Here is an 18,730-nt window from a genome sequence, read left to right as displayed (position 1 = left end):
CTTTGTAAAATGTTCTGAGTAAAATGAGATCATGTAAACAAAAGCCCTCTGTAAACTTGTAAATAACCTCAAAGGGCCTCCTGTCTCTTTCCTGTTCAGATCCACCAACTTTCACTTCTTGTTGCTGTCAGTGTGTTGATCTAGTTCAGCTCACCCCTAGTCCCTTCTACTTCTCAGCTTTCATGTGCGAAAGAAGCTTTCCAGTCTTATAGCCAGGCTCGTGGATGAGGGATGAGTAAATTAATCCTTGTTAAGTCTAAGGGAGCTAGGGCTCCCTTATAGGTGAAACAGAAGTTCTAATGCATCACCTTAGTCTTGTTTTGTTTCTAGGTTTATGAGTTTGAGTCACTTCTGCATAAATAATGTCTTACTATCCTTAATATCCAAAATGATTATGTCAGATATTGAATAGCTACCTGAACTATCAAATAACCCAAATATCAGTAGAAAATAATTTAGGATATTTTGTTATAGCTACTCATTCATGCTTCTCTAAATATGTATATCTGTCATGTGTATGATTTTCAATTCTCAGTCCTTCTTAAGAGCTTCTTTCTGATCTTTTGTTAAAATTCTCATGATGACAGACTTATCAGCACACATTTGACCAAAATTGAAGTTAATAAAATAAGCATGTAAGGTATGGTAAAGGATACTTCCTTATGAGTTTCTTATAAAATCAAGTCCTTCTTAAATAAGGACCAGAAATAGTCCATAATTTATATTCTGAAGAATTTCTGAAATTTTCGAGAATAATTTCATTTATTTACTCACTTATTTTTGGCTGTGCTGGGGCTTTGTTGCTTCCCAGGCTTTTCTCTAGTTATGGAGATCAGGGACTACTCTCTAGTTGTGGTGTGTGGGCTTCTCATTGCGGTGGCTTCTCTTGCTGCAGAGTGTGGGTTCTTGGGCACATGGACTTTGGTAGTTGTGGTTCCCAGGCTCTAGAGCACTGGCTTGCTAGTTGTGGCATATGGGCTTAGTTGCTTCATGACATGTGGGATCGTCACAGATCAGGGATCCATGTCTCCTGCACAGGCAGGCAGATTCTTTACCAAGGAGCCACCAGGGAAGCCCTCAAAATTTTAAATCTCATGATATCCTCAGAATATTTATGAATCATCAAAGTAGCCACTACTTGACACTAACTAATTGAAAGGACCTATGAGATTCTCATAAGGTATTATTAAAGGTATGGGCTACACTGGTGGCTCAGTGGTAAAGAATCCACCTGCCAATCCAGGAAACGTGGGTTCAATCCCTGGGTCAGGAAGATCCCCTGGAGGAGGGGAATGGCAACCCAATCTGGTATTCTTACCTGGGAAATCCCATGGACAAAGGAGTCTGGTGGGGCTATGGTCCATAGGGTCACAAAGGGTTGGACATGGCTTAGTGACTGAACAACAATGATGAAGGTATGGTGCAGCAGGAGAAAGATGGCTCCTAAGCCCATTTTTAGTCACACAGGATATACTTTGTCTTCTCATTGTGAACAGTCAAAATACATGCAGGATAACCTTGGTCTCAGGGGAGCCAGAGGACAAGTTTACTGAGAATCTTTGATGTTTAATGGTCATATAGCTAAAATTAGGCTGCATGCCATCAGTGCAAACCACCAATCTATACATTTTTCAACAAACTGGACAGGCTAGTACAGAGTACCTCCAAGGGCTTTAAACAGCATTGTATAAAGCTTGTACATTTCATCCCAAACTTGACCAAGGGGACCAGACTTCCAGGCATCCCTGGAGTTAAACATACAGACTCACTGCAAGTTAATCCTATCCTTGATCAATTATTCTTTCTTTTCTAAGTGTATTTTTTTATCATCTTGATAAATAAATCTCTTGTTTTTCCTTTAATGAAATAACTGCTACCAGGACAGTGATAACAAATCATACTCTTGTTTATTGAGCTCCAGTCTTTGCCAGGCTCTGAGCAAAGCACTTTATGTCCAATACCTCATTTATAACTGAGGTTGGTGCTGTTATTCCAGTTCTACAGATGAGGAAGGGAAGCTTAGGGTTTTGGCTTTCCTCACATAGCTGTTTGCTTTAATGCCTCTTGCTTACTTTGTAAATGTGTAGCTGATGGGTGCCATTTAACAAACTTGGGATACCAATGAGATCACATTCATTACTCAAAGTAACCACAGCCCCTGAAAATATGAGAATGTCTTTCTTCCTTCCCTTAACAGCCCTGTTCCTGTGGGACATGTAGGAACTCTAGGGTTGCACCTGAAGTCTAGAGGAGTACATCCTGTGAGGAGTGATGAAGATGAAGGAGTCATAGGATGTGAAACTCACCTTCTCCCACAAATAGAGGAGTACATCCTGCCTCCTGCACCAAAGAAAGATAATGGAATGCTAGGCGCATTTGTAGGAAGTCTCCCTTTTATCTTGCTCTTCATATTGTTGCTAGCATATAGTCTTACATTGAAACCAGAGCACCCAAATCAGCGTTTTGATACCCAGCAATTCCAAGGACAGTAGAGGAGCCACTTCATGAACTGAGGCATAGGTTTGCCCTTGCTGGGCTGGTGGTAATTACCAGCAGCACTAGGGAAAGAGAACATCTTTCTACCCAGTACTTCACTCCCCTCTGCTCACTCCATAACACAGGAAGCCTGATTGCCCAGTGTTTCGGCTACCTAGTGACCCTGTATTTCAGTTTTCATCTCCCTGGCCTCTTCCCCAGACAAGCTGACAGAACTGGAGCAGCTAATTGGGGGAGAACTGAAGGTAACCAACAACTGAGGGGGTGTGACTGGATGGGGTGGGGACTACACTGGATTCTTTTCCTGCTAACTTTACCAGGGCCACAGTAACTAGCCCATGTGACAGGTGTCACCAACTTTCAAGTTCCAAAACAGATCTCAGTTTCCTTCCTCAGAGAAGAAACTTCGCAGCCCATTGAAACTTGGTGTGACAGATGGATTTGGGAGCACACTGGCAAGACCCAATCTGTCTTCAGAACCCCTAGGTCAGAGGTTCCCAAACTTGCTGAGTTTAAAGTACTCCTAGTTATTGCAGTGACTTTTCAATAACAGCCATAGGCCAAAAGAAATTCCTAGTAGTTCCATTTATGAAGTAATTAGGTCTAAACAACTTGATAGGTATTTATATCTTGACAGCTTGGTCACCTCTAAAAAAAATAATACATACCTCCTATTAATGCACTTGTCAAATATTGTGATTTTTACAAATTGAAGGTTTTTGGCAACCTTGCATTGTCAGGCGGTAGTTAACATTTTTAGCAATGAAGTATTTTCTAATTATGGTTTGTACATTACTTTTTAAAGATATAATGCTATTGCATACTTAATAGTATATAGTATAGTATAAAAATAACTTTTATGGACATTAGTTATGTTTATGCTCCTTGGAAGAAAAGCTATGACCAACCTAGACAGCGTATTAAAAAGCAGAGACGTTACTTTGCCAACAAAGGTCCATTTAGTCAAAGCTATGGTTTTTCCACTAGTCAGGTATGTATGTAAGAGTTGGACTATAAAGAAAGGCGAGTGCCAAAGAATTGATGCTTTTGAACTGTGGTGTTGGAGAAGACGCTTGAGAGTCCCTTGGACTGCAAGGAGATCCAACCAGTCCATCCTAAAGGAAATCAGTCCAGAGTGTTCCTTGGAAGGACTGATGCTGAAGCTGAAACTCTAATACTTTGGCCATGTGACGTGAAGAACTGAATTACTGGAAAAGATCCTGATCCTGGGAAAGATTGAGGGTGGGAGAAGAAGGGGATGGCAGAGGATGAGATGGTTGGACGGCATCACCGACTCAATGGACATGAGTCTGAGTAAGCTCCAGGAGTTGGTGATGGACAGGGAGGCTTGGCGTGCTGCAGTCCATGGGATCGCAGAGTCAGACACGACTGAACGACTGAACTGAACTTATGTGCATTAGGAAACCAAAAAACTCACACTTTGTTTTGATATTTCTTTTAAATAGCCATGCAGTTACTTACTAATTGGATGTGTCTATCTTTTGAGGATCACAAAATTTCTCAAACATTCTCACTTCTTCTCACACATAGCACCTGTTTTTTTTTTTTTTAAATCACAACCAAAATCCACCTTCTGTGTAGAACTACCTTATATTAACCCTAAATTTCACATCTGTCCCTTTCTTTCCCTTCCTTTTGGCACCATTCTAAAGCATGATCTTATCATTTCTTAACCTGGTCTAATGTAAGTAGCGTTTTTCCTGGCCTTTATCCCTCCATTTTCTCCTCATCTTACCCCTAAATCTGTTGTACGTAAAAACATTTTTCTAGGTTTTTCTCTGTGAAGTATTGGTCTAAAATCTTGAATGCTATCAAATAGTTTAAATATTTTAGCCTAACATTCAATGCCTCATGACATGGCTATCAAGCCATTTCAAGTTCCATTTCCCTCTCTTCCTTTTTGAATGGTGAACTCTGCCCTACTGGCAAGCTCATTATTCCTTATTTATGGCCCTAGGTTTATTTGATTCTAGGCCCTCACTCACTTTTTTGTTTTCATAGGGTGTCTTTCCTCACCATCTTTGCATGTCCCTGAAAGGCCAGCCCTAATACACTTCACTCGTCTTTCTCCAGGCCTCTCTCCCATCCACCCACACACCTATCCAGAAGAAATTTGCCTGCCTGCTGACCTCAAATAGCATATATCTGGTTCATCTTCCATTAGGGCTGTTTGTATATCTCTTATCTTCATTATCTGCACCAAAGAACCTTGAGGGCAAAGGCCATTTCCTATTGATCTTTGTGACTTGTCATTATCTCATTGTACATAGTCTGTGTTCAGTAAATAAGTCCTAAAGAAAAAAATTTGCTCACTTAAAAGAAAAATGTAAATATTTGCCACTTTAAATAATGGCTCTTTGAGTAACTTCAAACCCAGGATGAGAGAACTGATTAGATAAGTGGAGTAGAGATTTTCCACATGAGCTGTTAACTTTCAGGCCCTGCCATCTGCTGTTTTTCAGCAAATATATGGACATGATTTTACCTAGATAAAGATTTTTGACATTAAAATATCAGTTTTGGTATCCTGCAGTGTTAAAAATATGCAACATGACTGTATTTTGGTTTAAGGGAGTAATTTAGGGAGTTATTTGAAAAGTCATCTTATTTCACTTATTTTTATTGTTTTCTTTTGAAGAGAAAGCATGGGTGAGAGCTATTCATTTTGAAATTATGAAAAAGTAGCTATGTTTTTTAAATTAATATACTTATTTTATGGTGGTATTCAGTCTTAGAGTTGAAATATTTTCCTTAGTGAGGATGTTCCATAACTGAATTGAAAGAAAACAGCTTAGGTTTTTCGTTATGTACTTTAATGAGACAAGAACATGTTTGAATACCACCTCAGTGTTGTGTTCTCAGAGTAGATTTACAGTCTGTATACTTGTCATATCATGTCATCTCTGATGAAGGCGTACACATGATTCTGGACAGCTCTGGGGTACCTCACACATTTTGATGAAAAGGAGGTATAGGAAAATAATCAACCTTAGTTTCAAACATTAAGTCCAAACACAAGCCCCTGCATCATGGAGACTGCCCAGCATTTTAGGAAAAAATAGTCTGATCTTACCTTATAGGTCCAAGATGCCACCTTTCCCTGATTTTGTTTTCTCATAGAAAGGATCCCAATTCTGACATCACCCATTAGATTTCCAAATTACTTTGATTAGGACTGGCAGATACTCTTCCACAATTTCCTGTCCCCTAACATATGGCAGATATGTTGTTGTTCAGTCACTAAGTTGTGTCCGACTCTTTGCAACCCCATGGACTGCAGCAGGCCAGGCTTCCCTGTCCTCCGCTATCTCCTGGAGTTGCTCAGACTCCTGTCCATTGAGCCAGTGATGCCATTCAGCCATCTCATCCTCTGTCACCCCTTCTCCTTTTTGTCTTCGGTCTTTTCCAGGACATAACTAATCTGTAATAGTATCTTTCCTACTGGTCATATTCTTATTCCAAGTGATAACTTCTAATTGACCACATTTGGCAAGTGAGATAAAAACCTACTTGCTAGGTTATTGCATCTAGAGATCTCAGTATTACATCACGTTGCCTCCCAGTACAAGAAATACACAGGAGATGTTTGTAGAATGCTCTTGTTCATTTGGTTAGGCTGGAATTAGAAGGGCTGTGTCCTGCTGTACATTACCTTATAGTTGTGTGATCTGAATTAGCCTGCATTTTGATTTTAGGAGTCAGCTGCTTTCCTTGACACATTTTTCAATGTAGAGAGCATGTAAGATTTTCCCTTAGGAGAATTTAGTGTTTTTTCCCTCTTAAAAGCTTAAAATACAATATTATTGATCAGTTTATTTTAAAGAAAACTGTCACCAAAAGCCAAGGAAGCCTTAGACTTCATTGACATATCTGAAAGTGAAAGTTGCTCAGTCGTGTCTGACTCTTTGCGACCCCATGGACTATACAGTCCATGGAATTCTCCAGGCCAGAATACTGGAGTGGGTAGCCTTTCCCTTCTCCAGGGGATCTTCCCAACCCAGGGATCAAACCCAGGTCTCCTGCATTGCAGGTGGATTCTTTACCAGCTGAGCCACCAGGGAAGCCCAAGAATACTGAAGTGGGCAGCTTATCCCTTCTCTGGCAGATCTTCCCGACCCAGGAATCAAACCAGGGTCTCCTGCATTGCAGGCATATTCTTTACCAGCTGAGCTACCAGAGAAGCACAATTGACATATCTAGTGTGTTTAGAAACAAGGAAGCTGATAGCCATGATTAGTTTTGTACTTGTCAGACCACACTCAGTGTAGAATATGGCATTTAATGTGATAAAGATGATACAGGGACACCTATGTATTTTTCTGATATATGACCAACAGATGAAGGAACGAGACATGTTTATCCTAGAAAAGAGAAGCCTCAAGGGAAGTCAGTTACCATCTTCATGTATTAGTTGGCTTATTATATGGAAGAGAATTGTTTCTCATTGCCATAAATAAGACTAGTGACTAGGAAGTTGTTAATTCAATGAAATGTCCCTTGGAAAAGGGCTCCATAGTCAAATAAATGTGACATACGTGTGTGTTGTGTTTGTTTTCTGGAGATTTCATATATATATATGTGTGTGTGTGTATAAAATACATAGTAAGAGTCCTAAAAAGTCATACTGTAAAAGATCTTTTTACATTTGTTAATCCCAGCATTCCATAAACACCTTCGTCAGAACTAGTTTTCTAAGGAGCTCCCATTTGAGTAGTGGTTTTGAAACTGTGGGAGTGGGCCCAGCAGCACCAGCATGACCTGGGCTCTTACTTGAAATGCAGCTTCTTGGCTCTACCCCAGCCCTGTGCAATCAGACTCTGGGAGGTAGGCCCAGCAGGATATGTGATAGTAAGTCCAACAAGAGATGCTCATGCAGGTAAGCTGTGAAAAGCACTGTCAGAAAATTCCACTATTACTCTCCAACTCAGCAGCACCCTTTTATGTTCTAGGATTTCTCCTAATGATTTTTTTTTATGATTTTGTGATCCATTTTTATCGCTACTTAACCCTTCTGAGGCACAGAAGGAAGGAAGACATACCGTAGTTTTCAGTGTACCCATCTAACTCGTATCAATTTGAATATTTAAAGAATCCTCTATAAAGTCAAATACACATTTCTAAAATTGAGGTAAACCTTAAATTCATTCCTGTTGTTGTCATTTTTAAACGAGTATTTACTTATTTTCATTTAACTTCAAAATGTTTTTTTTTCCCCCCAAAATGTGGCCTTTTTTTTTCTCTTAATGTTCTGAAGGATCTATTATGTACCTTGTCACATGTCAGAGGTCTTTAAGATTAGCGTATTTTCTAATTTATTTGCACTAGCAGAAGATTAAATTCTGGTAGCATTCTATTTATCTCTTCAAACAAGCATGACCGTTTTAGACAAATGTAATTGAAGTATAGTTTAAAATGAATCTGTACATAAAAATTATTTCCCACAAGTGTGCATTATAACCATTGCCTTATTTTACTGGGTATTATGAATGTGCATTTTGAATATTTATATGAAATGCCTCTACAAGTCAGAATAATTTTCTATTTCTGAAGGACATCAAAATGGGGTTAAATATATTAACGTGTCAAAATATATTCAACCTAAGTGCATTTAGAACAAAATGACTATTAATATCCTTTGGAATGAATTATGGCCAAATTTATCTTAATTTCTTGATAGTATTTTGTCACCTCTTCCTTTCACATGAGTAAAGGTGCTTTGGGTTTACATAATTAGGTCAGTTGGAGTTTTATTTATTTTTAGTTAGGGGTAACAAAGCCTGATAGTCCACAGACTGGATTTTTATTTCATTGCTGCTATTCAGAATGCCTGGGGCATCCTCTTACAGTAATGAATGCATGCGTGTACTGGTTTCATTATTGCTATGTTTAAACACCCATGGTTGGCAGGAATGTGCTAAAGTCTGGATATAGGATAGTTCATCATGTCCCTGTCCCTGCCCAGGGCAACTGCCACTGAAAGGACACACATGATGAGGAAGACAGCAGATGGGGTGGTTGAGAGCCGAGCGTTACTTCCTTGCTGACCTAGAGAAAGAGGGTGAGGGTGTTGGCTATGTTCTCTAAAGAGCGTCTAGCAGACTTCATCTTGTACAGTAACTTTCCACATGTATTTTTAATTACAATGTTATGCTTATTACTATATCTCTTTGTAGTTTTCCTCACCGGAGAAAAAGCCAATTCGGTATTAAAACGCTACCCAAGAGCGAATGGACTCTTTGAAGAAATAAGACAGGGCAACATTGAGCGTGAATGCAAAGAAGAAGTCTGTACATTTGAAGAGGCAAGAGAAGCTTTTGAAAATAATGAAAAAACTGTGAGTATATTGGCAGTCTTTTAAAATATTCATAAATTTGCCTACCTTTGTGATGTATATTTAAAACCTGCATTCCCAAATGTGTGCGTTGCTATCACTTAAAAACTAACCTCTTGAAGAGGTAACTCTAAATGTGGCCTCTAAATGTGGGTCAGAGGCCTCGGTCCACTTTCCTGTGTGCTGATCTGTGTTTGAGGGCTCCATTTCCATAGAACCCTGCTGAGCTGAGTTTGATCATCCGTGCAAGGGGTAAGTAAGCTTGTTTTACTCAAGGCTTTGTCCAGAAAAGTTGCAGATGCCATCATGACCCTACCATGCTTGATCACAAAGTACAGAGAAAGCTGATAGTGACGCTGTTTTAAAACATTTTACTTCTACCAGAGAAAAGACATATCAGAACTCCCCTCCCCACTCTGACAATGGTGTACATTCTTTGGAACTGCTTTACAGAAGGAAATGATGTTTCAGAGAGGTAGGTATTGTATAAAGATCCACTCCTGTACGCTGCTGTGAAAATAACACTACTTGAGAAACAAGTGATGTTGGATGTGCTCGGGGGACATCAGATAATCTCAGGAGCAGTAGATGCAGAAGTTTTAAAGAAAGATGATGTGGTTCCAGGGGGTAAGAGGAAGGAGTTCAAGGAGAGATGATCAGAGAGGCAGTGTTGCTAGATTTTGGTGTGCACAGCAAAGGCAAAATCAGTGTGTAAAGTGATCAGTTGTGAGCGTCAGGGTTTTTAACTCTGAAGTCCCACAGGTGAAAACAGGGAAAAGAATACATCATCTATCATGCCATCATGCAATCACAAAACACTCTTGTCTTTTAAATTTCTTTCCAGCTTTTTTCTGTTGTATCTGCTTACTCCTTGTGGGTTTTTTTCTTCCCATACTTTTTCTTCTTATAAAAGTAATACATGTTTATTGTAGAGACATTGAAAATATGGTAAAACATAAAAATGAATAAAATCACTTGAATTTTTAGTACTATCAGTTTTATAATTTTGGTATTTATCATTCTACCCTATTCATAGTACATAGATAATTTTAATGACAATAGGATTATAGTATAAATAGTATTTTGTAGCATGGAGTTTCTGATAAAACCTGGCTCATGTACTTAAAAATTAGGTTTTGATATTGTGTTTTTCCAAAAAAGTACAAATTTTAGATACTCTACTGTGGTTTTTATAAAGCTAGTACCTTTTCATCCTGCTTTATCATGTTCCTTTAAAGGAAAGGTAAGAACTTTAGTGGGAAGATACTTTGACACTATGTAAAAATATTCTGTTCTCCACCAAACTTCTACCTACTAGTTTTAACAACTAGTTTTAACATCTGCTATTGATAGTTCTTGACTGAATCAATTAAATTCTAGTTTAACATAATGCTAAATGATGAGTTTCTGACTCCATCGTTCTATGTACATTTGTTAGCTGGCGGTCCACTATGGGCAAAAATTTTCCCTTGATCTATCTATCTTTCATAAATCACTTTATTCTGTAAGTTATAATCCATTACTGTCAGTGTTTTGATCAAAATATCTTAAATTTGGCTAATGGAAATTTCTTCAAACCAGCTTCTCTGTCTCTTTGACATGTTCTTATCATTTTTGATTTTTTTTTTTTAAACTTTTTGGCCCAGCAAGGTGCTCCAGGATACTGTTGTACTTTCCCTGCCCCAGTCTTGGCATTGGTTGTTTCTCTGAGGAGCCTTGCTTACTTTTAGTTAGGAATAATATTTAGAAACCAAGATCTGGGAGCTGGAGTGTTTTCATTGCCATCAGAGTATCATTGTTTCTGGAGGTTCCAACAGCAGAGCGAGGGGAAAAAATGATACATGTATATGCATATAAATATGTGTGTGTGCACGTGTATGTGTCTGTGTGTGTTAGGGACCTGCATATTCATCCTGCTAATCTTCAGTTCCAACACCCCTCAGGGTTTTTGTTTTTCCCATTCTATATTTGTGTGTGAAATGTAAATATTCTCCATAGATGTTCTTCCACAGTGAGAAGCCTGGCTGTCAGTTACAACAGTATATTAACTCATTTGCCCAATTCTACAGCACACATACGGTGGTTTCATTATTTTAATGCCCATATCAAAATAGGGAGGGAAAAACATTTATGTTCATCCATCTGTCCCTTCTGAAAGTCATTCTGTATGTATTCACAGAACTTACCCTGTTTGAAAAAAAATCTGGACGGGACTTGCTTGTAAGGATGTGTTACCATTTTTTCAGCCGGTCTGTTGTATTTTGGCATTAAGTAGTTTCCACTATTTTTACAATTACAGATAATGCCATGGTAAATCATTTTGCATGATAGGAAGTACATCTTCAGTATAAATTCTTGGAATTGGATTGCTTATCAAGGGTTGATGTGTGTGTAGGTTTGTTAGAATTTGCCAGAAAGCTCGTACTGTTTTACATCCCCCCCCAAGATATTTGAGAGAGTGCCTATCCCTCACAGTCTGACTAGCAGGGTGTGACGTGGTATCTTGGTTGTGTTTCAGTTTACATTTCTCTTATGAGTGAAGTTGTGTATTTTGCCATGTATTTATGGGCCATTATTATATCTATTTTGTGCGTTGTCTTGGCCTTTTGTTCATTTTTTTCCTATCAGATTTATGGTCCTTCCGATGCCCCCCCACCCCGAATTTTTAGAAAATATATTAGAGATACTAGCCTTTATTGGTGATACATTTCAAATATGTGCTTGCAATTGTTATTTATATTTTGACTTTGCTTATGGGTTTTACTTATGCAGTTTTTTTCATTTTCATTGTAGCTAAACATTAAACAAGTAGTTTATTGAATCTAGATTTTAAATCATACTAGAAAACCTTCCTCTTAGTCCCTGGTTATAGAGGAATTCACACAATTTCTTTTAATGTATTTGAATTTTTACATTTGGTCCTCTGATTCACTTAGTTTATTCTTGGGTGCGGTGTGAGTTATGGATCTGATTGTTTTTCATGTAGCTATCCAGTTGTCCACGCACAATTTGTTACGAAGTCCTTCTTTGCCCCAGTGATTTTAGTTACCTTTTACCAGAACCCAATTTCCATGTGTACTTAGTGAATTTCAGGATTGTTCATATTCTAGTCCATTGGTCCATCATTCTACTTAAATGCTAGTCCCACACTGCTTTAATTATAGAAGATTGATAGCATATTTAATATAAATTACAGCTAGTTTCCTTTATAAGCTTTTTCACTGTTTTGTTCTCATATGCCTATTTTTCCATATAAATTTTAGTATTAATGTGTCTAGCACAGAAAAAAGTCATTTGTCAGTGTTTTTATTTGGATTTCTTTCGGTTTGTAAATTAACTTAGGGAGAACTAACATCTTTAAGGTATTAAATCACCCTCTCAAGAAAAGATTTCTTTCTGTTTATTGAAGTAAGGAAAGTTTTACTGTTTTCAGAAATGTTTTATTGTTTTCATCATATAAGTTTTGCACATTCCTTAGGTTGGTTCCTGTTTCTTTGTTGCTATTGTAAATGGGTTGTTCTTTTCCATGAAAAATTCTAACTGGTTATTATTTGTGAATGTGTGAGCTATTGATGTTTTTTAAACCTTATTGAGTTACATACAATTAACCGCATGTATATAAACTGTACAACTTGGTAAGTTTTAACATATGCATACACCTATGAAACCACAGTGAAGATAGTAAATAGATTCATCACTCCCAAAAGCCCCGTTGTAATTCCTCCTTCCCACCTCTCCCAATGATCAAGACCACCCCCAGGCAATGATTCATCTGATTTTTGTTGCTACTGCTGCTGCTGCTGCTAAGTCACTTCAGTCGTGTCCGACTCTGTGCAACCCCAGAGACGGCAACCCACCAGGCTCTCCCGTCCCTGGGATTCTCGAAGCCATTTCCTTCTCCAATGCATGAAAGTGAAAAGTCAAAATGAAGTCGGTCAGTCATGTCTGACTCCTAGCGACCCCATGGACTGCAGCCTACCAGGTTCCTCCATCCATGGGATTTGCCAGGCAAGAGTACTGGAGTGGGGTGCCATCGCCTTCTCCATTTGTTGCTACAGATTAGTATATATTTTCTAGAATTTTCTATAAGTGAAATCATACATTATGTACTCTTTTGTCTGACTCAGCATAATTATGACTTTTTTGTTACTCAGCATAGTTATGTTCAGATGTATCCATAGTTCACATAACAATAGTTATTTTTATTGCTGAATAGTATATCATTGTATGTATATGGACGTTTGAGTTGTTTCCAGTGTGAGGTTATTATAGATGAAGCTGCTATGAATATTCATGTACTGGACTTTTTAAAATTAATACCATATATATTTATTTTGACTTGAATTCTAAGAAATCCTATGGTCCAAGTTAAACTTTCAAGGATGCATTAGATTTTTAAAAAATTTTTATTTTGAGATAATTATAGATTCTTAGAGAATTGCAAAGATAACACAGAGAGGTCCCACCAGAGCCTTTATCTACTTTACCCTAGTGGTTACATCTTACATAATAGTAGTACTGTATCAAAACCAGGAAAGTGACATTGGTACAACCTGTCTATATAGTTCTATGCCATTTTATCACTTGTGTAGACTCCTGTAACCACCACTACAGTTAAGATGCAAAATTCTTTCATTATTACAAAATCTTCCTTAATAGTCATATCCTTTCTACCACCACTAACATCCCTAACCTCTGGTAATCACTCTTCTGTGTCATTATAAGAATGTTATATAATTGGAATCATATAATATGCAACCTGTTTATATTGTCTGTTTACACTCAACATAATGCTCTTGACTTCATCCAAGTTCGGTGTGTATCACTAGGTCATTCTTTTTTATTGCTGAGTAGTATTCCATGGTAATGGGCTTCCCTGGTGGCTAAGATGGTAAAGAATCTGCCTGCAATGTAGGAGAGCTAGGTTCAATCCCTATGATGTATCACAGTTTTTTAAACCATTCTCTCATTGAAGGTTGCCTGAGTTGCTTCCTGTTTGAGGCTATTTCAAATAAGGCTGCTATGAATATTTGTGTACAGGTTTTTATGTGAACATCAGTTTTCATTTCTCTGGGGTAAATCCCCAGGAATATATTTGTTGTAAGTATATGTATAGTTCTGTAGGCTACTGACAGAGTAATTTACTTTCCAGCACTTGGTGTCATCACTGTTTTTTTTGTTTTTAGTCATTAATTTCCGTTTCCTTAGTGGCCATAGAAACATCTTTTCATATGCTTATTTTCCATTTATATATTTTCTTCTGTGAAATCTTTCTTCCTATCTTTTGGTTACCTTCTGATCAGATTTTCTTGTATTTTTGAGTTTTCTGTATATTCTGGACACAAATCTGTAGTTAGATATGTGTTTTGTAGGCTATTGATTTTTATGTGTTAATTATAGATCATACTACCTTACGATGGCCTCTTTTGTTTCCTTCAAGGTGAGTGATGAGGTCTTGATGGCTTCCCTCTCTGGCCCTTAATGCATGTCAGTGCTTCTCTATATCCTTTCCTGCCCTCAGAGACAGGATGCTGCATTTCAGCAATATTCAAAGCAAATCGAAGAAACTCCTTCAGCAATTGCTTTGTGCTCTCCAGCATCACCTTTTCCCTCTCTATAGAATCATTCTCATTAGCCTACCCACCTTTTAGGGGAAAAAAACACAACTTTCTCTCACCCTCTTATCTCCCTCCAGCAATAACCTCATTTTTGCCTTGTCTGTACTCACACCCCTGGTGAGCTTTTCCTAGTTTGTGGCTTGAAATGTTAATGACTCCCAAATTTATATCCTCGAGTCCTGGAGAGTTACCTTGAAATGCAGACCCAGGTGACTGACTGCCTACTCAGCATCTCTTGGAATTGCCACAGCCTTTCTGAGCTCAGTGGTTTGTTGTTTAGTTGCTCAGTTGTGTCTGACTCTGTGACCATGGACTGTAGCCCACTAGGCTTCTCTGTCCACGAGATTTTCTAGGCAGGCATACTGGAATAGGTTGCCATTCCTTCTCCAGGGGCTCTTCCCCACACTGGGATTGAACCCATGTCTCTTATGTCTCCTGCATCGACAGGCAGATTCTTTACCACTGAGCCACCAAGGATAGATCCCACTCTAATCTCGGTATGTGGTAGCCATACATCTGTCCATCTCTTTGCTAAGCCCCAAACCTTGTTGCCACCCCTGACTCTTCTTTTTCATATCCACACTCCATCTGCCAAGAGTGCTGATATATTCATATTCAGAATAGAACCACCTCTCAGCCTGTCTTCTTGGTACCACTTTACATCCAAGCCACCATCACTCTCTCATTCGTACGATTTCTTGGCCACCTCGTCATTGGTCATTCTCAAAATAGCAGGCTAGAGTGATCCTTCCAAGTGTCTCCTCTGTAACAGCTTCCTGTCTTCCTTGATAAATGTGCAGGGAGTCAGAATCAGCCACGGGGCACTGCACCATAAGTCCTCGTCTCTGTCCACTCCATACCTCCACCGCAGCTGCAGGCACTTCTGTATTGCATCTCCTGTGACACATCACTCCTTGGTCACTTTCCTGTGGCTTCCTTGTGGCTCCATACACACATGTAGCACGTGTCCTGCCTCAGGGCTTTGGCACTTGCTCTTTCCTCTTCCAGGTGGATGTTTCTGAGCTCTGTCACCACTCACTTATCAGCATCTGACGTGTATTCATGGTATTTGTTAACTGTTAGCTCTGACAGCAGCGTTTCTCTTCTGTTTTGTTCATAGCTATAGTCTTTAGCATATGAAACAGTGCCTGTGCATCTAGGCATTAAAGAAATATTTGATGAAGTAATGAACGAATGTATTGGTGTATTATGAAGTCCATTTAATTTATAGGAAGTAGTGATCTGATGACTTTTGGCATTTGCTTTCTAGTCTTGGACTGCATGTGTGTAAGCAGTTGTGTCTGACTCTTTGTGACCCCATGGACTGTAGCCCACCAGACTCCTCTGTCAATGGAATGTACCAGGTAGGAATACTGGAATAGGTTCCCATTTCCTCCTCCAGGAGACCTTCCCAACCCAGAGATCAAACCTGCATCTCCTGCGTCTCCTGCATTGACAAGCAGATTCTTTACCACTGAGCCACCTGAGAAACCACCTGCAAGTTAATTGACTACCTTTTTGTTTACTAAAACCTTGCACTCAGACCAGTTTACACATAATTATTTTCCTTATCCCCAAATCTGAACTTCATGAAGTTTAAAGTATGATTTAGGTAGAATTTTTTGTTGTTTTCATTGATTTTTTACCTAATTGGGAATATAAGTCTAGTTGTGAGATACAGTAGAAGTAAATGTGTTATGCTTCATGGTCCTCATTTTTGCCAATGTAGGAATTTGTGCAGATTTACTCAGATGTCATCTGCTGGGTGCCTGCTACATAACAGACACAGGACATTCAGCAGTGAATGTGCTGACCCTCCCTCCTGGCTTTGAGATCTGGGAAAGGCAGGCATGCAAAAAAGCTCAGTTCAGTTCAGTCACTCAGTCGTGTCACTCTTTGTGACCCCATGGACTGCAGCACACCAGGCTTCCCTTTCCTTCACCATCTCCTGGAGGTTGCTCAAACTCATGTCCATCGAGTTGGTGATGTCATCCAACCATCTCATCCTCTGTCATCTCCTTCTCCTCTGCCTTCAATCTTTCCCAGCATCAGGGTCTTTTCCAATGAGTTATTTCTTCACATCAGCTGGCCAAAATATTGGAGTTTCAGCTTCAGCATCAGTCCTTCCAAAGAATATTCAGGACTGATTTCCTTTAGGATGGAGTGGTTTGATCTTGCAGTCCAAGGGACTCTCAACACCACACAGTTCAAAAGCATCAGTTCCTCAGTGCTCAGCTTTCTTGATAGTCCGACTTTCACATCCATACATGACTACTGGAAAAACCATAGCTTTGACTAGACGGACTTCTGTCGGCAAAGTAATGTCTCTGCTTTTTAATATGCTGTCTAGGTTTGTAATAGCTTTCCTTCCAAGGAGGAAGCATCTTTTAATTGCATGGCTGCAGGCACCATCTGCAGTGATTTTGGAGCCCAAGAAAATAAAGTCCATCACTGTCTCCATTGTTTACCCATCTATTTGCCTTGAAGTGATGGGACCGGATGCCATGTTTCTTTTTTTTTTTTCAATGTTGAGTTTCAAGCCAGCCTTTTCACTCTTTTCTTTCACTTTCATCAAGAGGCTCTTTAGTTCCTTTTTGCTTTCTGCCATAAGTGTGGTGCTATCTGCATTTCTGAGGTTATTGATACTTCTCCTGGCAATCTTGATTCCAGCTTGTGCCTCATCCAGCCCTGCATTATAAGCAAGGTGACAATATACAGCTTTGACGTACTCCTTTCCTAATTTTGAACCCATCTGTTGTTCCATGTATGGTTCTAACTGTTGCTTCTTGATCTACATACAGGTTTCTCAGGAGGCAGGTAAGGTAAGGTAAGGTAGTCCCATCGCTTTAAGAATTTTCCAGTTTGTTGGGATTCACGCAGTCAAAAGCTTTAGCATAGTCAGTGAAGCAAAATTACATGTTTTTCTGGAATTCTCTTGCTTTTTCTATGATCCAACGGATGTTGGCAATTTGATCTCTGATTCCCCTGCCTTTTCTAAATCCAGTTTGAACATCTGGAAGTTCTCAGTTCATGTACTGTTGAAGCCTAGCTTGGAGAATTTTGAGCATTGCTTTGCTAGCATGTGAGATGAGTGCAATTGTGTGGTAGTTTGAATATTCTTTGGAGTTACCTTTCTTTGAAATTGGAATGAAAACTGACCTTTTCCAGTCCTGTGGGCACTGTTGAGTTTTCCAAATTTGGTGGCATACTGAGTGCAGCACTTTCACAGCATCCTTTTAGGATTTGAAATAGCTCAGCTGGAATTCTATCACCTCCACTGGCTTTGTTCATAATGATGTTTCCCTCAGGCCCACTTGACTTTGCATTCCAGGATGTCTGGCTCTAGGTGAGTGATTGTTATCTGAGTCATGAAGATGTTCTTTGTATAGTTCTTCTGTGTATTCTTGCCACCTCTTCTTAATATCTTCAGCTTCTGTTAGGTCCTTTATTGTGCCCATCTATACATGAAATGTTCCATTGGTACCTTTAATTTTCTTAGAGAGATCTCTAGTCTTTCCCAGTCTATTGTTTTCCTCTATTTCTTTGCATTGATCACTGAGGAAGGCTTTCTTATCTCTCCTTTCTATTCTTTGGAACTCTGCATTCAGATGGATATATCTTTCTTTTTCTCCTTTGCCTTTAGCTTCTCTTCTTTTCTCAGCTATTTGTAAGGGCTCGTCAGACAACCATTTTGCCTTTTTGCATTTCTTTTTCTTGGGGTTGGTCCTGATCAGTGCCTCCTGAACAACGTCACAAACCTCCATCCATAGTTCTTCAGGCACTCTGTCTATCAGGTCTAATCCCTAGAATCAATTTGTCACTTCCGCTGTATAATCATAAGGGATTTGATTTAGGTCATACCTGAATGGTCTAGTGTTTTTCCCTACTTTCTTCAATTTAAGTCTGAATTTTGCAGAAAATCTCACCTGTGCACTAGTTAACAGAATGCCAAGTGAAATCCTCTTCATGGGCAAGCACCTGGACCTGATTTGGTGTCTCAGCTCTGCCACCTACTGACTGTTTTGTTTCTGCAAACATTTCACCTTTCTAAGCCTCAATTTCAGAACATTTACAAAAGGAGAAATTACACCTTTAGCGTTAGGTTTGGGGCCGTGCACTTAGCTTGGCACAGTGCCTGGCACAGAGAAAGCCTTCCATAAATCTAGTTTATTCTAGTTTTTAGGTGTTGAATTATAACCACTGTATTTCAGAATCAGTATTTGATCTGTACTATTGTCTTCTCTCTTTTCCTCTCTATAGGTCC

The 18,730-nt window shown here is 39.1% G+C and overlaps 1 protein-coding gene across 2 annotated transcripts in view; it reads left to right on the top strand.

Moving 5' to 3' along the window:
* Positions 1-18,730, top strand: part of PRRG1 (proline rich and Gla domain 1) — a 118,821-nt gene that overhangs the window by 70,694 nt on the left and 29,397 nt on the right. For both annotated transcript variants that reach the window (XM_027963618.2, XM_060408369.1), the window contains exon 3: positions 8,691-8,851. In XM_027963618.2, coding sequence (XP_027819419.1) covers positions 8,691-8,851 — 161 coding nt within the window. The remainder of the gene's footprint in view (positions 1-8,690; positions 8,852-18,730) is intronic.

The sequence above is a fragment of the Ovis aries genome, chromosome X (genome assembly GCF_016772045.2).
Source record: "Ovis aries strain OAR_USU_Benz2616 breed Rambouillet chromosome X, ARS-UI_Ramb_v3.0, whole genome shotgun sequence".
In the NCBI taxonomy this organism is placed as follows: Eukaryota; Metazoa; Chordata; class Mammalia; order Artiodactyla; family Bovidae; genus Ovis; species Ovis aries.
Note: the sequence above shows the minus strand (reverse complement) of the source record. Positions and strands in the feature narration are given on the sequence as shown.